This window comes from Canis lupus, chromosome 8, assembly GCF_003254725.2.
Source record: "Canis lupus dingo isolate Sandy chromosome 8, ASM325472v2, whole genome shotgun sequence".
NCBI lineage: Eukaryota > Metazoa > Chordata > Mammalia > Carnivora > Canidae > Canis > Canis lupus.
In genome coordinates this window covers 69,862,606-69,882,066 of record NC_064250.1, presented here as the reverse complement: position 1 = coordinate 69,882,066, position 19,461 = coordinate 69,862,606, and the positions used below count along the sequence as shown (strand labels likewise).

The 19,461-nt window shown below is 59.6% G+C and overlaps 2 protein-coding genes across 2 annotated transcripts; one reads left to right on the top strand and one right to left on the bottom strand.

Moving 5' to 3' along the window:
- Nucleotides 1-12,311: 12,311 nt before the first annotated feature.
- DIO3 (iodothyronine deiodinase 3) lies at nt 12,312-14,379 on the bottom strand. The gene has a single exon (XM_025443712.3). It carries the CDS (start codon nt 14,261-14,263, stop codon nt 13,349-13,351), a length of 915 nt encoding a protein of 304 aa, XP_025299497.1. The 5' UTR covers nt 14,264-14,379; the 3' UTR covers nt 12,312-13,348.
- A 1,248-nt stretch (nt 14,380-15,627) lies between these two features.
- LOC112657612 (spidroin-2-like) lies at nt 15,628-18,353 on the top strand. Its single transcript, XM_035719655.2, has 5 exons — nt 15,628-15,831; nt 15,986-16,417; nt 16,827-16,927; nt 17,011-17,166; nt 17,307-18,353. Exons 1-5 carry the CDS (start codon nt 15,628-15,630, stop codon nt 17,410-17,412), a joined length of 999 nt encoding a protein of 332 aa, XP_035575548.2. The 3' UTR covers nt 17,413-18,353.
- The last annotated feature ends 1,108 nt before the right edge of the window (nt 18,354-19,461 follow it).

Here is a 19,461-nt window from a genome sequence, read left to right as displayed (position 1 = left end):
TTTCCTATGGCTGCACAATGGATCACCCAGAACAAGGACTGAAACTACTGGTTTTTTTGTTTATTTGTTTTGTAACATTTTATTTATTTGAGAGTGAGAGATTGTGCACAAGCAGTGGGGAGCGGCAGATTGAGAAGGAGAAGCAGACTCCCTGCTGAGCAGGGAACCGGATGCGGGGCTCGATCCCGGGACCCTGAGATCATGACCTGAGCTGAAGGCAGATGCTTCACCAACTGAGCCACCCAGGAGCCCAGAAACACCACTTTTATTGTTCTGGGGGTTGGGTGGGCTTCTGGGGGTTGGGTGGGCTTTGCCGGGCAGTCTTTCTGCTGGTCATGCTTAGCATCTATCCTGCAGTCAGATAGTGGCTAGTGCAGGATGTTCAGGGGACACTGGGATGGATGGCCAGGCCTCTCTCTCTTTCCAGTGGGGTCTCCTGCCCCTTATGTGGTGTCTCTAGACCCCAAAAGCACGAAAGAAGAAGCTGCCAGGCCTTCCTCAGGCCTGGACCCAGATGCCCAGACTGTCCCTTTTGGTGGTTACAGGCAGGGACGGGCTGGCCCAGAGCCAGAGTAGGAGGGGCCCCAGCAGGAGTGGTCCTTGGGGTCAGCTCCGAGGACCCGCCCCCCAGTGGGCTATGGGGCTCAAGGTGGCTTCCCTGAGCCACAGGTATGAGTTTGGGCAGCTTCCAGTGATGCTTCCAGTCCTCCAAAACTCTCAGATCCATCCGGCCCTCCCCAAGGGGCAGAGTGTCCACTCCTGCTCCCCCATATCTGTGCCAGCCCCGGGGTGAAGTGGTGTGGCATGGCTGTGTCCTCGATTGCCAGTGAAGTGTAACCAGTTCCTGTAGCAACTTGTGGTGACAGCCCCCCCCCCCCCAAGATCATTTCCCATCTCGGGGTTTTTAGCTTCACATCTGCAAAGTCCCTTTTGCCATGTAAAGTGACACTGTCAGGGTCTGGGGATTCAGATCGTGGACCTCATTGGGGGCCACTATTCGGCCCCACAGAGGCGGGTGGCTTCCTGTGTGCTTTGCTGTCCTCCCTTCCGCTCTGGGCAGCTGCTGACCATCGTCCTCCTGCTTGCAGAAGTTCACTGTCTGAGCTCCTCTGTGTGCAACAAATATGCTTCTGGTCTGCTCTGTCCTTTTGCAACAACCCATGTGCCAGCAGGAAATAACCAGCACCCTCACCTTGAGGATGTGGGGAGAAATTAAGAAGGGGCATTTGCCAAGGTGCGGAGGGACAGGAAGGGGTGATGCGATACCCCAGGCTGGCTACCCGGGAGCCATCGCCTCCCCGAGGCCCTTGAGAGAGGAGAGGACAATCACTGGGTGCTGGAGAAGAGCCCCAAGAAGAGTGGGCTCTTAGAAGCACAGCCCCCCGGAGGTAACCACAGGGGTCTGGGAACAGTCTCCTGCCCTTGGCCTCTACTCCCCAACCCCCCCACCCCCCTACCCCCTGCCCCAGGCTCCTGCCAGGCCTCCCATCAGTCAGACCCAGCCCACAGAGCCCGGAGAAGAGCTGCAGAGTCCGGACAGGTGTGCGACGGGTCTGGAGGGACAGGTGTGACTACCAGGATGCGAGTCTCAACTGTTTAGCATCTTTGCTTACAGAGAAGATTTTAATTTTGTCATATAGCACTATCTCCTTTATGTTTGTCTTTTTTATTTTATTTTATTTTATTTAAAGATTTTTATTTATTTATTCATGAGATGCACACACAGAGAGAGGCAGAGACACAGGCAGCGGGAGAAGCAGGCCCCATGTGGGACTCAATCCCAGGACCCTGGGACCACTCCCTGAGCTAAAGGCGGACCCTCAACCACTGAGCCACCCAGGTGTCCCTGTTTTTTCTTTTTTAAATAGGAAAATTTTCCCATCTTAAGAACATAGAGCTGTTCTTTTTTTTTTAATTGCATGTGTGTGTGCATGTATATACATTTTTAATTGTGGTAACACACATACAACATAAAGCTTACTATCTTAACCACTGTAAACACTGCTGTTCAACCATCCCCTCATCCATCTCCAGAACTTTTCATTTCCTTGAGCAAAAACCCTGTTCCCGTACAACAACTAGCTCTCATCCCCTCGCCCTCCTCCCATTACCGCCTCTCTGCTCCCCTTTCTGCTCTATGGATTTGACCTCTCCTGGCACCTCATCCAAGGGGAATCACACAGGATTTACTCTTTTGTTAAAAAATATTTTATTTATTTATTCAGGAGAGACACACAGAGAGAAGCAGAGATACAGGCAGAGGGAGAAGTGGGCTCCCTGTGGGGATCCCAATGTGGGACTCGATCCCGGGACCCCGGGATCACGCCCTGAGCCCACGGCAGAAGCTCAACCACTGAGCCGCCCGGGTGCCCCACACAGGATTTATTCTATTGTGACTTCCTTATCTCCCTTCACATAAAGTCCTCATGGTGTAGCAAGTGTCAGAATTTTTCTTCTTTTTAAAGGCTGAGTAATAGTAGTCCATTGTATGGATCGACCACATTTTATTTATCCATGGACACTTGGATTGCTTCTACCTTTTGGCTCCTATGAAGAGTGCTGCTATGCATATGGGTCTTAAAATATGTATTTAAGACCCTCTTTTCTATTCTTTTGAGTAGATACCCAGAAGTAGAATTGGTGGATCAAATTTTACATAATTTTGGGGGGCACCCCACACTGTTTTCCACAGCAGCTGCACCATTTTACATTCCCACCAGCAGCGCAGGAGGGCTCCAACTTCTCTGCATCCTCTCTACATCCAACACTTGTTATTTTCAGCTTTTTTTTTTTTTGTTTGTTTGATAGTAGCCATCCTGATGGGTGTGAGGTGGTATCTCATTGTGGCATAAAGTACTCTTTTACATATTCTTCTAAAAGTTGTAACAGTTTGCATTCCAGTGCAAGTCTTTATCCCACTGGCAATTTAGTCTTCTGTGTTGTGTGTGACAGGGATACAATGTAATTTCCTCCCCACTGGTGCTTGGGCTCACTGATTGCTGACACCCCTTCATTATATATGGTGTGCTGACTCGGGCATGAGTGTCTCTCTGGGTTCTCTGCTCGGTCCTGGGGTCTGTTTGTCTTTCCTGGGCCATTCCTTTGCTTTTTTATTATTACTTTGCAAATGACTCTGCTCCCCTACCCTGGCTGTGATGGGATGTTTTTTTCCAAATGTAGCCCACTCCCTCTGTGTGACTTTGGCACATCTTCCATCAAATGGTGGGAGTCTGTGTCCCCTCCTCTCCAGCAGACGGACTTCTGTGACTACCTGGACAAACAGACTTTGCAGAGTGATGCTATATAACCTCCTAAGTCATAAGAGTGCCATGCATTTCTGCTTTACTCTCTTGGGATGCATGCTTTTGGAGCCCAGCTCATATAATACGAAGCCCAGGTGACAAGGAGGGACCCCACATAGGTATTTCAGCCTCAGTTTCAGGAAGTTCCCAGTTGGCAGCTGGTCATTGTCACCAGAAATGTGAATAAGGAAGCTTTTGAGTTGTCCTGGCCTTAGCTCCCAACTGGCTGCAACGGCCTGAAAGACCCTGGGTGAGTCCACTGAGCAGAGCCCGCTCAGCCTTCAGAGCTGCGAGCGGTGATGGGAATGCTATTGTTTCAAGCCACTAGGTGTTGGGGGTGACCCTATGGAAGAGTGAGAGAGCAATAAATAGTGAGCATTTTTTGCTGTTCAGAATTGATTTGTTGATTATTACCACCCAAAACTGTTTATTATTGTTCTCTCCTAACCCGAGTGCGCCCTCCATCTGGGCAGGACTTTGCGGGTTCTGTTCCTGTGGAGCAGGAATCATGGCTCCTTTCAGGCCTGGAATAAATATTTGCCGAAGGAATGAATGGATGCACAACGTGTCCTCCAATTCTTTCTTATCCAATAATTCATGTGACCAATCCTGGTCCTTCTCTTTCACGTGGATGCTGGGAGAAGCTCCAGGACCCCTGCTGGGTTTACAGACAAATCTGGGAAGAATAGCAACATGCAAACTCTTGCACCCAATACTTTTCTGGAGGTGAACCTTCCCTGGGACCCCAGTGCATTGCCTATAAGATGGGGCTGTGTGGTTTCTGGTTCCGCACTGTCTGCGGAGGAGGGTGTCCCCACCCCAGGCTGCTGTGTGGGATGGAGTGCAAACACAGGTGGGGGTGGGTCGGAGAGGGCCTGAGTGCTTTCTCTGGGAAAGGGATCATGGGGATTCAAGAGTGCAGGCAGCCCTACAGCAGTGTGATCGGGTCCAGCATAGAGGGTAGGGGTAGGGGTGGGGGTGAGGGTGGGGGGCGGAAGCTCAGGCCCCAGAGGGCAGGGCTGTGGCCCGACCAGGGCTGGAGCCCAGTTCCTTCCTTCAGGTGATCCAGTCACCGCTTTGTACAGCCACCCTGGAAGGAGGCTTGTCCCCTCCCCTCTCTGCTTCTTGCCTCTCCCCAGGGCCTTCAGGGTAAAGCGTCAGCTCCACATAAGGCCTTCTAGCCTCACCTCTCATCCCTGCCTGCCCCCTCCTGGGCCCCATGGACTTGACTGCCGTTGCCCAAACCTGCCAGGATGTTCTTGCTGCCAAGACTCCACACACGTCATTCTTTCCACCCCTGAGGCTCTTCCCACCTGAGCTTCCAGTCCTCCGTGATACACCTCTACCAGGAAGCCCACCCTCGGGTTACCCAGATCCCGGGCTTCCTGCATTGGTGGTTTCTGTCTCTCCAATGAGCTCTGTTGCTCTGTTAGGATGGGACCTTTGTATGGATACAGGCCTGGTGGGTATCAGGGGCTCAGTGAGGTTCTGGAGAGTGAAGTCATGTACGTCTCATACACGCTCACACACTCACTTGCATGCAAACACACACCTGCACTGCATCTCATGAGCTGTGCTGTTCCTTGGCCTTTATACATGTACCTTCCTCTTCCTGGCACCTTCTACCCTTCTCCCTGTGCCCTGCCTCTGCCTCTGGCCAAGCCTGCCTGTGCCAGCACAGTCCTAGGGCACTGTGGTGGTGAGCATCTTCACAGCCCCTGGCCCAGGCAAGCAAATGGCCATCAAGGGGTTGGCCACCCTATAAGCAGTGAAGTACAGTGGGAAGAGCCAAGGGCATGGCTTTGGAGGCCGGAGGGGTGTGTCCTGGGGACATTGGCTAACACCGCTGAGCTTCACTCTCCTCCCAGAGAACTGAGAGCAACCGTAGTGTGGCCCCCCCTCTGCTGATGGAAGGAGCTGACCCCACTCCCCAGACCCACAGCCGGTGTGTGCCTGAGTGTGTGAATGAGTGGGCTGCATGCAGGTCTGGACTGATGATCGGGGAGGCTTCCTGGGTGTGCATCCTGGGCCTCTGTCCAGTGCCCCTCACTTGAAGGAGTGCACACTTGATTTAATGCTCTCCTGTCACTGCCCTGGAATTCTGAATGATTTTTGTGTCTGCACTGTGTTTTGTAGGTGAAGTTGGACGGGGCACTGGAGGACGTGCGTGAGCGGAGGAGGTAGGGTGGTGTGCGTGGCCCTGTTCTCTGCAGGTCTTCACACGTACCATCCGTGATGCCCCACGAGCACGGATGTCAGTGAACCCGCAACACATGGAAGCTCCATGAGACTCAGAGCGATTCAAGGTACCTGTGTGTGGGAGGTGTGAGCCCTGTGCCCCCAGAGGGGTGGCACAGTGGAAAGAGAGAGATGGGGCACCTCGTGGCCCCGTTTCTTGCTGTGCCTCCTTTCTCATCAGCAAACTGATGGCCACGAGCGTTGGTAAAGTGTGCCCTGGCAAGAAGTGAGCTGAAATCAGATGAGTCAACTTTGTGTAGCATCTGCTGTGCTCGGGCAAGGATGAGGGGCACACATGAGCACAAGCCATGCGAGGCAAGCTGTAATGTCAGAGGTTCCACGTGCAGGCTCAATGCTCTTTTACCTGCATTTAAAACAGGAGAGGCGAATGGTAAAACCCGTGCTCCTGATTCGTGGTGGCTGATTTTAGGCGTCCACTTGGCCGGGCTATGGGGTGCCCCGCTATTTGGTCACACATTATTCTGGGCGTGTCTGTGAGGGTGTTTCTAGCTGAGATGAACGTTTGCATCAGTAGACTGCGTGGAGCAGATCGCCCTGCCTGGTGTGGGTGGGCCTCCTCTCATCAGTTGAGGGCCTGGATAGGACAAAAGGTTGAGGAAGGGAGAGTTTGATCTCTTGGTCCGACTGCGTCGGGGCTGGGCCATTGGTCTTCTGCCTTCAAACTCAGGCCTGGACCGGAACTGACCTTAACAACTCTCCTGGGTCTCTGTCCCCCGACGGCAAATCCCAGACTTCTCAGCTCCCATAATCACGTGAACCGATTCCTTAAAGTAAGTCTCTCCCTATATCTTACTGGCTCTGTTTCTCTGGAGACCCCAGGCTAATACATAATTTAAAATGTTACATAACTTAAAATGTCAATTTTTCTTTTTTTTTTTATAATGCTGTCAAAGAGGAAAGAAGCACCACGACAAGTTGAGGTACCATGAAAGAAAGGCAAAAGCTTTATATTTTGTACCTTTAATGGCACTTTTGCCCTGGTCTTGAACAAGGGGCCCTGCATTTTCATTTTGCTTTGGGCCCTGCAAATCATCAGCTGGCAGGGCTGGTGTCCCTTCCTCCTTGGCTCACCAGATGCAGTCTCCGGAGACTTTGGGGGCTTCTGTATGTCCCCAGGGGAACACAGAACAGAGGGTCTTAGAGACTTTGGCTCCATCTATTGCACACTTTGAGGCCCTTTGAGCTGTGAGGTCACCACGAACAGAACCTCAGAGAGGTTGTCCTATTGTCCACCTTTGCCCCCCACCCATACTTAGGATTGTCACATTTAAAACAAAGAAACAACCCAGAATGTCCAATTAAACTTGAATTTCAGATAAACAATGAATAATAATAATCATCTCACTAAGTATAAGTGCATCCCGTGTACTATTTGGGACATACTTATATTAAAAAATTTGTTGTTTATCTACAATTCGAATTTAATGGGGTGTCTTGTGTTTTATTTCTTGTGTTTTATTCAGCAACCCTACCCCCCCCTTTTTCCCTCCCATTTGTCCCCTAATACTTTCACCTCCCACCCAGGGAACCTGGCTCAGAGCTCACCACCTCCAGCCAGATCCTCTATCTGCCCTGGCCTCCCTGTCTCCAGGTTCCTACTTGCCACAGCCACTGATTTTTTGCTGTTTTTAGTTTTATTTTTCTGTCATAAGAGCAATACACATTCACTACAGAAAAATCAGAGGCTACAGACAAGCAACAAGAAGAAAGTAAGAAAACACTCATAATCCCACCCACACAAAGACAGCTACTGTGAATTCCTCGGGGTAGATTTTTCTAGAGCTGCCTGTGTGTGTGTCTTTGCAGATATTAAAAAAAGAGCACGCACAGTCACTGCCCAATTCAGACCCACTGTCCTATAAGCTGCATTTTCACGTAACTACAGAGGGAGGACCTGGTCCGGGTTGGGGACATCTCAAGTGTCCTGACGCATTTTGGCCACTTGAATGATGCAGTGCAGCCTGGTGTTAACCCCCCGGCACTGGGGTCACAGGGGCCTGTGGTCAGAGTCACTTAGTCGTCCACGCATGGCCCGTATGTCAGTTTGCTATAACAAAGTACCCCGCGTGGGGGCCGGGGGCTGGGGGCGCTGAAACAACAGAATATTTCCTCACAGGTCTGGAGGCTGCAAATTGGAGATCCAGGGGTCAGTGGGGGGCTCTCTCTGGCATGCTGCCTTCTCTCTGTGTCCTCACATGGCCATCCCCCTGTGCACCTGGGTCCCAATCTCTTCTTTTAAGGACACCAATGTACTGGATCAAGGCCCGCCCGCCCCAGTGACCTCATCCTAACCTAAGCTCTTGTAAGATCCTATCTCCAAATAAGGTCACATTCTGAGGTACTAGGGACTTCAGTGTGTGAACTTTGGAGGAGGACACAATTCAGCCCGTAACACCTTGGCCCAGCTGTCTCCGACCACGCCAAGCCTCAGTCTGTTCATCAGTGAAGTGGGGCTAATAATTGTATTTGTCTAAGAGGAATCTTAGGATGACCAAAATGAATAACCCTGGTGCAGCCCTTTGCCTGGTGCCCAGCCCCTAGAGCAAACCCTCAGATTTCACTTCTTACTGTTCCACCCATGGGTAGTGCCATGATTTGGGACATGACTTCTCCGCAGAGGGGTGTCTGCATGGCATAAGGCGGTACCCAGAGGATACCTCCCTCCCTCTGTGCCTGGTAGTCTGACTGTCTCCTTGGGGTAGGTGCCCAGGGGACAGTTGCTGGGTCAAAGGCAGAGGCAGCCTGACTCCTGCAAGTGCACAGGTGGTGTCAGTCAGTGGTGACAGGATGGCATGCCCACCCACCCCCATCCCCAGGTGTCTGCTGTTCCTTCCCCTCCCCTCTGACTTTCCTGCTCTCCTGTTTGAGGCCCCAATCCCTGAGGCTCACCAGAGACCCCAAGATGTCATCCCCAGGCTCCCCAGGTGGCCCCGACGCTCCTCATCACCCCTCTGCCTCCCCTGCACCTCTGCCCTGAGCCACACTGGGGGTTGTTTGATTTTCCAACACAACTTGTCCTTTTGGCCTTTTGCACCAGGGACGCCCTTCTCTCTGTGTCTTCCGAGACGAGGCACTTGTGCCTTTGAGGGGCAGGCGAGACCCTCTGTATGAGCTCTCTGAATGCCCTCCTCCCTCTCCCCACACCGTGCTGCCAAGCCCACAGCGGACCTCAGGAGCACTAACGACGAGGATGATGGTGATGGTAACAGTAGGAACACTGGGTGCCTGGCTGGTGCAGTCAGTGACGTGTCTGACTTTGTTTTGGCTCAGGTCATGAAATCGAGGCCCTGGAAGGACTCCGTGCTCAGCACAGAGTCTGCCTGATGTTCTGTCTCCCTCTCCCTCTGCCCCTCCCCCCAGGCTCTCTCTCACTCTCAAATAAATAAATACATCTTAAAAAAAATAAAATCCCCATAAGAATAATGGCTGTCTCGCCCCCTCCTCCCCACTGATCCAGCCCTCCTGGAGGGCAGAGTTCCTCCCGGGGTGTGGGTGGGGGCCCAGGCATCCCACGCATCTGGCACAAGCTGGCCCGCAAGCACCGAGCTGCTTGGACTAGATGTATGGATGGGTAAAGGGTGTCGGGTAGGGACTGGCAGGAGAAAGGTGTGTGTGGGTGGTGGGGGCCGTCATCAAGTACTGTGCATCGTGATCCTGATTATGGAACCTATATCTGGGAATGTACTCACATACCATTGTCAGTAGGCGAAGTAGAGTCTGGAAGAAACACACCCCACAGTTCAGGAGGGTATCCCTGATAAATGGGAACTTTGTCGTGGCGGCTTGCAGACCTTTCCAAACGTTTTTGATTCCTCCTTCAGGAGAAATACATTTCACATCAGCCAGCTTGTAAACACACACACACACACACACACACATTTACACACACACACCCCTGAAACAGAAGTTTCAGAAACTAGATTACCCTAGGTGAAATGTATGCTGGTAGTTACATTGTATTTATTTTCTCTCCTTTCTTAGAAAATGCTTGACTTAATCTGGTAAGTTGATTTCATGACCCTCCGCTGGGTCCCGCAGGGCAGTTTGAAAAAGCCTGCTCTAAGTGAGGTCTGTATTTTTTTCTGCTCTCCCTTCCTCTGTATTTAAAATTTAATACCGAGAATGGATTTATGTATTATCTTCGTATTTTTCACTTAAAAATGAAGAAGAGACAGCACTGGGAAGACACAAAACATTGAAATCAAGTAGACTTTCTGGAAGGCAGTTTAGCAAAATACGGCAAACCAGACATCTTTAAAGATGTGCATGTGTTTTGACCCAGCCATTTCCCTGTAAGGCACGCTGCTGCGGTAAAGTGGTGCGGGGCGTGTGCACACGTTGCTCACTGCGTTTCTGGGCAGTGAGCCTCACACCTGAAGCGCCCTGGAGCCATCCCTCGCTGTCCATTTGACGGTGTGGCAGCGGTGCCATGCCAGACTTCTTTATTGACCTGGGAAGGAGGGTACCAGGAGTCAAAAATTAATGTCAGGCTACAAAAGGAGCATCGCGCTCTTGTTATTAAAGTATGTATTTACAAATGTGGGGGGACAGGGAGAGGCACGTTCGAAAAGCGCTCACCCCCTGAGGTTACCTTGGGTTGCTTTTATTTTCCCCGGACTCCTCTGAGTTTTCCTCGATGAGCACGCACTATTTTTATAAGAAGGAGAGGTTTTTAAAGGAGGAGAGGGAAGAGAAGAAGATAAGAAAGGAAGGAACGAGGGAAAAGGAGGAGAGAAAAAGCAAAGATGAAGGGGAAGAAGGGAGAGTGGGAGGGAGAAGGGAAAAGTGAAATGGAGGGGGGTGCCCGAACCCCCTCCCGGGAGCCGCAGCGAGGCGGCCGCGTGGGCAGGGGCGGGAGCTGCAGGTCCGAGTTGCGGCCCGGGAAGCCGGAGGAGGTCGGGTGGGGGGCGGGCTCCGCGGGGAGGGAGGTCGCCCAGGGGCTCCGGCTAGACCCCAGGCGGCGGGCCGGCGCGAGGGGCGGCGGCAGCGGGCTGTGCGGTCCCGGGCCGCCCTCCGCTGCCCTCCGGGCCACCGCATCCCCACCGGGGCCAGCGCCTGCCGCAGCCCAGGGCAGGCCCTCCTCGGCGCCCAGCCGCGTCCGTGCGGCTGGCTCCGGATTCTTCCCGGGGGGTTTTGGGGTGAGAAGCAGCGCGCGGGAGGAGGGGGAGGGGAGGAGATGCAGAAATACCATCTGTGCCAATTTTTTCTTAAAAGTTATTTTTTCAATTTAAAGACTTTTGAAGCAAAAAAAAAAAAAAAAAAAAAAAAAAAAAAAAAAAAAAAAAAAAAAGAAAAGAAAACCCCAGCTCAGGGTGTCAGCTCCAAAAACTTTTCGCAAAGGAGCAGCGTGGGGGCTGGGCGCGGGCTTGGAGGCGGTGTCGGTGGAGCAGGGGCCTCTCATCCGCCCGCCCGCTGCACCCCCTCACCTCTGCAGACCCCCTCCTGCCCTCCCCTCTCCTTCACGCGCGCGCCGCTCACACTCGGGCGCTCACTAGCTAACACTCTCTCCTTGCATCCCGAGACCCGGACGGTGCTGGGTTCCCGGGGCCGGAGAAGTTCGGCTGCCCCGCTCCCCCCACTCCGGATCTGCAGACTCGCGCCCCAGCGCTCCCCCCACCCCACTGTTCCGCTCCAGGTGTCGCTAGCAGAGCGAGGTGGGGGCCGCGCTAATCCGTGCTCCCAGCGTCTCCCTCCCCCAGGGAGCAGCAGGGGACACAGCGAGGGCCGAGGTCGCGCGGGAGCGCCCGGCCGGGGCTGCGGGCGCCGAGCGGTGCCAAACGCCGAGGCCCCCCTTCCCGCCAGCCCCCGTCCCCGCAACAGCCATCCCCCTCTTTCCGGTCTCTCTCCGCGACTCCATCTCGCTCCCCTTCTCCACTTCCCAAGCCCCGAGCGCGTCGCGGATGGTGGTGGCGAGGTCTGGCTCCAACTTGGGGAAGCGGAGGAGGGGCGCGGGGGGGGTGGGGGTGGGCGGTGTCCCGGGCGGGGGTCGCACCGCACCCCACCCCCGCCCCGCAGTAGGTGTTTCTCCTGGAGCGGTGGCGCTGCAAGCCCGCCCTCCCCTCCCCGTGTCCCCTCCCTCCGCCTTCGTACGCTGTGCTAGTCGCACCTCCCGCGGACCCCAGCAGCCAGGCGGGGATTGGAGGGTAGGGGGAGACGACTCTGCAGGTGCGGGAAGGGGGGTGGGGAGGAGCGGGCTGCGGGAAGAGGGCTGGGGAGGAGCCGGGTGCGGAAGGGGGCCAGGGAGGAGCCAGGTGCGGGAAGGGGGCCAGGGAGGAGCCAGGTGCGCCGAGGCGCCCGCGGTGGTCGGGAGCGCAGTCCTACCTGGTCCACAGCCCCCCTTCACCTCCACCCCGCCCCCTCCCCCGCACCATCGGACGCTCGGGGAAGTTAGACGGGCGGCTGCAGGGGCAGCTGTAATTGTGCGTGAGCGCAAGCGCGCGCGGCGACAAGTAAGGACCCCCTTGCCTCTCCCGCCTCCTTCCAGGACCCCGCCCGGCTCCGCTTCTCGGTTTTTCCTCCCAATCCCACATTCCCCACCGTGGGTGTGTGCGTGCATGTGTACCCCCTTGGGCACCGTCACGCACCCCTTTACGTGTGCTTTGCCCTCCTGCGCCCCTGCCAGCGTCGGCTTCTCGCAGCCACCCTTCCCCCCAGGGTCACTATGGGGACGCGAGGCAGAGATTTGTGTTTAATTCCTGCCGCTATTCAGAGGAAAGAAAAAAAAATAAAGGGACCAAAGGCAACCCGAAAGCAGTTTACTTCAAGCTTTTATTATTGTAGCGTAAAAGAAGTTTATATACAGGGAGTATTTCCAGCAAAACACTCAAAAATGGCCTTGGAATCAGGGGCCTCCCACCTCCTGGCCCCACAGTCGGCAGCTCGCTGGGGGTCTCCAGGCTCTCCCCTGATCTCTCCTTCTCCCGGACTCCTCCACCCACACCCCGTTTCCGTTTCCCAGGAGCCCCAGCCTCTTCCTTCTCCCTGGGGCGCTGCGAACCTCGCCAGCGCCTCTCAAGCCGGCTTCCTCTGGTCCCGAAACAGTACCCCAACCCCCCGCTTCCACCCCTTGATGGTGGTTTCCTCACAGAAACCCAGAGTACTTTCCCCCTCTCGTTTTAGGCGCCGCTGCAAGCCCCCCTGCAACTCAGAACCAGCTCGTGGTCAAGACCAGTTAGAGGCGGCTCGTCATCAGCAGTGGGGCTCGCCAGCACCCAAAATAAGGGGGGGGGGAACAACCCTGCCCACCCTTCCCCATCCCAAGCCCCCACCCCCAACTCAGGGACAAGAAATAGACACAAAAGCAGCAGGGCATCCCCTCCCTGCAAACGACAGGTGTGGGTGCCAGGCAACTAGGGCCAGCCGTTGGCGCTGCTGGAACCCCGCTGCGCTCAGGGTGCGCATGGCCTGTCTCTACGCGAGGGGCCCCTCTGCGCCCCGGCTGAAGGCACGCTGGCTCTTCTCTCTGGGGGGGGGGCGTGAGAGAGGCAGGGGCCTCTGCGGGGACAAGTGTGGGGGCGGGGGAGGACCCAGGCGAGGGTGGCCTCGAGTTCAGAAGGGGATTTCCAGCCCGCCAGGCAGGTACAGGTGAGGGGCAGTCACAGCCAGAGTCCGGGCGGGGAATTTTCAGGTAGCTTGGCTGGGGGCGCAGACTCAGCCAGCCATCCCTGGCTCAGCACAGCTGTGTCCCTGGGCCCTCGGCAAATCTGACTCGTTTGGGGCATTTGCACGTGGGCTTCGAAGGCTCGAAGGCATCGCCCGCCAAGTTCAGTCAACTGTCCAATGATTGTTTACACTCGCCGCGGCTGAGCGCCGTGCAGCTGCTCATCATAGCGCTCCAGCCAGGTGCGCAGCTCAGACACCTGGTAGCCGTCGGGGCCGCGGCCGCCCTGGTACATGACGGTGCCGTTCTGGATTACATAGAGGCGCTCGAAGTAGGCCCCGTAGGCCGAGCTGCTGGAGTTGGCCATGGTGTCGAGGACGAGAGAGCAGCTGGGCGCACCTTGCTGCAGTACCTGAGCCGCGCTGACCCGGTCCTCCAGGCTTCGGTGCTGCGGGATACTGTAGGGGGAATCTGTGGTGACCCAGCCGTCCGAGGGGTGCGCCTCCTCGATGTAGATGATGAGGAAGTCGACGTCGCGCTGGTACTTGGTGACCAGGCGGTGGAAGGCGCTCATGCGCGCCATGAACGGTGGTCAGGTGCAGCTGCCGAAATTGAGAACCAGCGGGCGGTTTCCTCTCGCGTAGTCAAGGATGTGCTGGTTCTGGAAGCCGTTGGGCAGGACCACCTCGGAGTTGGGGGCTGGCCCGCCCTCGTGCGCCTGCTTGAAGAAATCCAACTTCTGGCCGTGCCACACCGCCTTCAGCGACGCCAGGGTGCACAGGCGGTTGTCGTCGGACACGCAGACGGGCGGGTCGTCGGGGGGCAGCTCCTCGCCGTCGCTGTCGAGCTCCACGGCCGGTTCGGGCTGACCGCGGCGGCGGCGGCCCAGGAAATGCTTGCGGATGCACAGGAAGTCGAGCAGCCAGAGCATGAAGGCCGTGCCGAGGAAGCGCGGGAAGAGCACGAGGCACGAGGCCGTCTGGGCGCAGAGCCGCAGGGAGTGAAGCAGCAGGGAGCGGAGCATGGTGGCTGCAGCCCCCGGAGCCCCCTGGGGCCCGCTACCGTCCCCCACGGCCCACCGCGGGGCGGCCTGGCGAGGCATCTGCGCTTCGGCCGTGCGGGGAGCTCGCTTTATACCCGAGGCTTCAATTGGCGGGAGACTCCACCTCCGGCCCGGGCCCGCCCCCTTGCAACTTGAGCCCGGAGGGATCGCCCGGCGGCGCGGCCAATGCCTTAGAAATCGGGGGCCGGGGGCGGGGCGGCCGGGCCGGGGGCCGGCGGGGGCGGGGGCGGGGCGGGGCGGGCCGCGGAGCCGGCGCTCGGGGGCGGGGGGCGCGGGGCGCGGGGCGCGGGGCGCCGCTGCCGCCCAGGACGGCGAGCCGCACCGGGCACCCGGGCGTCCGCCGGGGAGATCCCGCGGCTCCCGCCCGCGCGAGCGCAGCGCGCGGCCTCGCTCCTGGCCGCCCGCCGCCGGCCCGCGCCCCCCTCGCCGCGCACCTGAGCCGAGCTCCCCGGCGGCCGCCGCGCCGCGCCGGAGCTCCGGTTCGCTTCCCGCGCGCCGCCGCCAACGCCGCCCCCGCCGCTGCTGCTCGTGCGGGGCCGCTGCCCAGGTGCCGCGGGAGCCCGGGGCCGCGGCCGCCGCGTCGCCGGCCCCGACCCCCGCCCCGCCGGGGCCGCGGGCCCGCCAGGAGGCAACTTTGGGCCCCCGCCGCCTCCCCCGTTCGCCCGCGGGCGCCGCTCGCCTCCCGGAGCCCGCCCGCCTCCCGCGCGCGCTCACACTCGCGCCTCGCACACGGCCGCCCCCCGCAGCGCCCCGCCACGCGCACCGCGCCCCGCGCCCCCCGCCGCTGCCCGCGCCCGCCGCGCGCCGGCCCGGCCGCGCCCGCCCCGTCCCATCGCGTCCCCGCTCGGCGCGGCCGTCCTCGGGTCAGCGGCCTCCGGGGCGCGGCGGGGAGGCGCGGAGGGCAGGGCCCGCGGGCCGGGGAGCGCCGGGCGCCGGGGCCGGGGAGCGCCGGGGGAGCCGCGCCGTGCCTGCGCCCCAGGCCGCCCGCGAGCGCTTCGGGCGCGGGGCGGCGGGCGCGGGGCGCGGGGCGCGGGGCGGCGGGCGCGGGGCGGCGGCGGCCCCGGCCCCGGCGGCTCTCCCACTAGGGGTAGCTGTTGCCTGAACGCCGAAGCGCTCCCCTCCCGCCGCTCGCCTCGCCCGGCGCAGCCCCGGCCGCCGGGCGCACCCGTCCCGTGCGTCCCCGGACGTTGCTCTCTGCCCCGGGAACGTCGAGACTGGAGCGCCCGAGCTGAGCCACCTTCGCCGACCCCGGGCGCGGCGGCGCGACTCACCGCGGAGGCGCCCGGACGCGTAAAGTGCGTACTTTCAACCGAGAGCGTGTGTGCAGGCTTTTAGGGGTGCGGGGCAACTCCCCAACTCCGTGGGGCCCTGGTCGGCCCCGCCGCCGAGGCAGGGACCCTCTGATGCCTCGCTGCGCCCGGGCGCGGGGCCGGAGACGCGGGCGCGGGGCCGGCGAGGCGGGGACGTGCCCTGCCCTGGGGTCCCCGGCGCCGGGCGCGGGCTCCGCTGCGCCTTGGCCCCCCTCGCGCTGCGGGGCGAGGCCTGGGCGCGGGGGCAGGCGAGGTGCGCACGGCCAGGGGCCTCGAGCCTCCCGATCCGCCCTCGCAGTAACGGGGACCTCTCCCGGGCGCCGGCGGCGGGGTCCCGGGGCTGCCGCCGCCCGCGCCCCGTGCGCCCCGGGCACCGGCCGCCGAACTTCTTCCCGGGACGGAGACCGCGCTCGCGCCCTGGGCCGAGGTGGGAGCCCGCGGGGCTGCGTAGGGCGAGGGCGAATGGCTCCCGGCGGCGGCGGTGGCGGTGGCCGCGGCCGCGGCGGCGGGGAGGGAGGTCCGGAGAGGTCAGCTGCACGGCGGGCAGCACCCCCCCCCCCCGACCCCCAGGACCCAGCGGGACCCGGTGGGCGCGGGGGTAGGCGCCCCGCCTTGGGCCGAGGTCCTCCGCTCCAGTTTTCAAGGCCCTGGCGGGACCCTGTGCCCCAGAAGCTGCCTCTGGACCTGTAGCTCCGGCAGGTCAAGACCCAGAGTGGAAGGTGGGGGGCACTTGGATGCAGCCCCCCCCCGTCTCTCTCAGCCTGGCGATTTCTCTGCTGTCTGGAGCAGGGATGTTGGGGCTGCGCAGCCCAGGAACTCCCTGCCTGGAGGAGAGCCAGCCTGGTCCCAGCTCCTCTCCCCCTCCGGGGTAGGGGTCCTTCAGGTGGGTTAGAGAATTCCTCCCAAGCCAAACCTGGCTGGGTGTGTGTGTGTGTGTGGGGGGGCGAGTCCCATTTGCTGCCCCCTCTTCCCCAGGGCACCTCTGAGTTAGCACATCGTTTCTTTTCTTTGCCTACTCCACACTTTGGAGAGGGGGGGGAGTGTAGGAAGAGAAGCCTCCTGCTTGGCAAGTCTCTAAGAGGAGATTTGGGGGTGTGGGTTGCCCCTCCGGGGCAGGGACAAGGGGAATGCCAACTTTTGTCAGAGAAACTTTCAAGCCCTGATTCCTTGCCGGAATCACCTTGGGGGCTGCTGGTCTAGGCCCTGGGCCCTGACCCCATCGGCACAGAGGCTGGGATAGAGCCATCCTATCCATATTAGGGGAAGGCAGCCCTCCCCCTTCCCATATTCAGTTTCAGAAAGTGAAAAAGCCACTTTGGGGCTGGGAGAGCCTTTTCTGCTGCCTGGGACCCGGTGGCGGTGCTGGTGGATGTGCGGAAGAAGTGGTTCAGGGGTATGTATAAGACTGGTCCTTCTGGCCCCCTCTGCCAGCTGGCGCTCCCAGCCCCCCTGACCCTGCACTCCCTCCAACCCCAGGGAGGCTCAGGAGAACGGGCACTTATTCCTAGGACTGTCACTGCTCTGGGGACTCTGTTTGATTCCTGGGCGGACAGGCTACACTCCATACCTGAGGGTTCCAGAACACTGGACAGGGTGCTCAGGCCCATCTGGCTCCCACAGCCCCCTGTGCAGGTGAGGACAGACCCAAGGTCCAGGGCTTTGGAAGCCAGGCCCAGGCTTGGCAGCTTTTACTCCATCCCCCTCTTCTCCTTCTGCTGAATCCTCTTCGCCTCCCCAAGAGCTCCTGCTCCACCTTCCTTCCTTCTCCCCAGGGCACAGCATCAGCTCACCCTGGCCCTGGCCCTGCCTACCAGCTGCTCATCTTGTCCCGACCTGTCCCGGGGGGTCAGCAGTGAGAGTCTCCGTCCAAGGCCCTGAGGTCTGGCCCCAGTGGGCCTGGCAGGCTGTGCGCTGGGGTCACCAGAGTTGGAACTGGGGCCGTTCCCCCAAGCCTCGGGGTCTGGCTCGGCCTGCCCCCCTTCCTGCCTGCCCTCTCAGGGCTCCAGCAGGGGGCGGGCGGGGGAAAGAAAAGGAAGGACAAGTTGAACTGGGTCCATCTGGTGTCCAGGAGCCACTTGAAAGGGGGTGGGGGGAGGGGACAGGCGACGAGAGCTTGGCTTTGCCAAGGAGGGTTGGGTGGCTTTCTTGCTTCCCAGGCCATTCTCACGGGGCTGTCTCCCAGGGGGCAAGGGAGGGCTGGGGAGGGGGGTTGCCCAGGCTCTGTCCACCCCCCACCCAGTGCCTTGTGTGAGGCTCAGTGGGCGGGTGGGCACAGCCTCTGCTTTCCTCCTGGTGAGCAACTGCCAGTGACCAGGGAGATGGGTGCTGAGACTTCCACGGGGCAGGGGCAGGCTGGGCCACCTGCAGGAGCGCCTCCTGAGCCCCGGGAGGAGGTGGGCCAGCCTGCACACCTGGCCAGAGGTGTCGGAGAGCCAGGGCCGTGTTCTGACTGAGCAGGGTCTCAGCCTCCTTGGTCACTGACCCTCTGTTTCCCTTTCCACGGGCCTCCGGGCAAGCCCACACGCTGCCAGCCCACGCGCTGCCAGCCTCTGAGCCTCCACTCACGCTCCCTTCCTCCTCCTTCTCCACCTCTTCACCTCTGCCGGGGCTCAGCCTGCCCCACCCCCGAGGGAGCTAGGACTTTCCCCGTCCTCCCTGCCCCCTGTGTCTTCTACCCTGGGCCTTCCTCCCTTGCAGGGCTCAGGGGGGCTGTGCTTCACCCCCATCCTGCTGCCCCCGCATTGCTCAGCTCGGCTGGGATCCTTTGCAGCCACCTGTTCCCGGCACCCAGGAGAAGCCAATAAACCTTTGTGAAACGAGTGAGTGGTGTGGTGTGGACTTACTGGAAACTTGTTTCTGGAGAATTTCAAGGTATTTCGTTCTGCCCTTTTGCCTACTGGCAGCAGTGAGCAAGGTAGGGCATGTGGGCAGTCAGCGCCCAGTGCGGCCTTACGGGACCTGCGGCGGAGAGCACGGTCCCTGGGAAGTCCCCGTGGGCGTGGGGTCTAAGGCGTCCTCCATCCCCTGGCCACTGGGCCAATCCGTTTCCCTTGCTGGGATGAGCAGGCCTCCCACGGGTACCTGGGCCTCCCATCACTGGGCTCACACATGTCATGTGCTTCAAGAACGACTTCTCAAACTTCTCCCGCCTCTCTGGACTCCAGCGTGGCCGGGCCTGCTGGGTGGACTCCCTGCGGGGGAGAAGTGGCCGAGGGCTCACTGGTCTGGTCTTGGGGGAGTCCTTATGACAGCAGGTCTCCGCGCCTCCTCACACGGCAGGCCCCGGCTGGCACCCTCCGGGGAGCTCGAGGTAGGAATGGGGAGTTGGTGGGCTTCCCCGGGGGGTGGGCAGGTTGGGAGCCAGGCCATGAGAGCTTGTCAGAGCCCCAGGGCCTGGATGGAGCAGGGGTTCGGGTGGCATTCCAGGGCTAGAGGCCCGGAGCTCCCGGCCAAGGGGAAAGGCCAGGAGGTGATGGCCAGGCCACCTACGGTATGACGGGGACATGTTCTGTCCCTCCCTCGGGCCTCATCGGCACCGCAAGGGGATTGGGTGGCTACTTTCCAATGCTTTCCCTGTGCTGTCCTTCCAGAAGGCCAGGAGGTTCTAGGAGGTTTTATAGGACCTGCCTTGCCCCTGCATGCTGCTTTAGGGCTGGTGAGACCCCCACTGGAGGATGGAAGGCATCTGTGGCCTTGTGGCCTTGTTACTTGGTCCTAGCTTTTCTTTTGTCCGCCCTGCTCCTGCCATGGGCCCTCACATTTTGGTGCTCCCGACCCTCAAACCCTGGGCACTAGTGTGCCCGCCACGAGTGCAGACACAACCGAGCATCCACAGTGCTCCCTGGTGCGCGGCCAGGCCCCTCTGGAAGGGGAGCCGGCACCAGCCAGAGGTCCTGTATGGGTGCCTGGGGACCTCTTGGGGCCAGC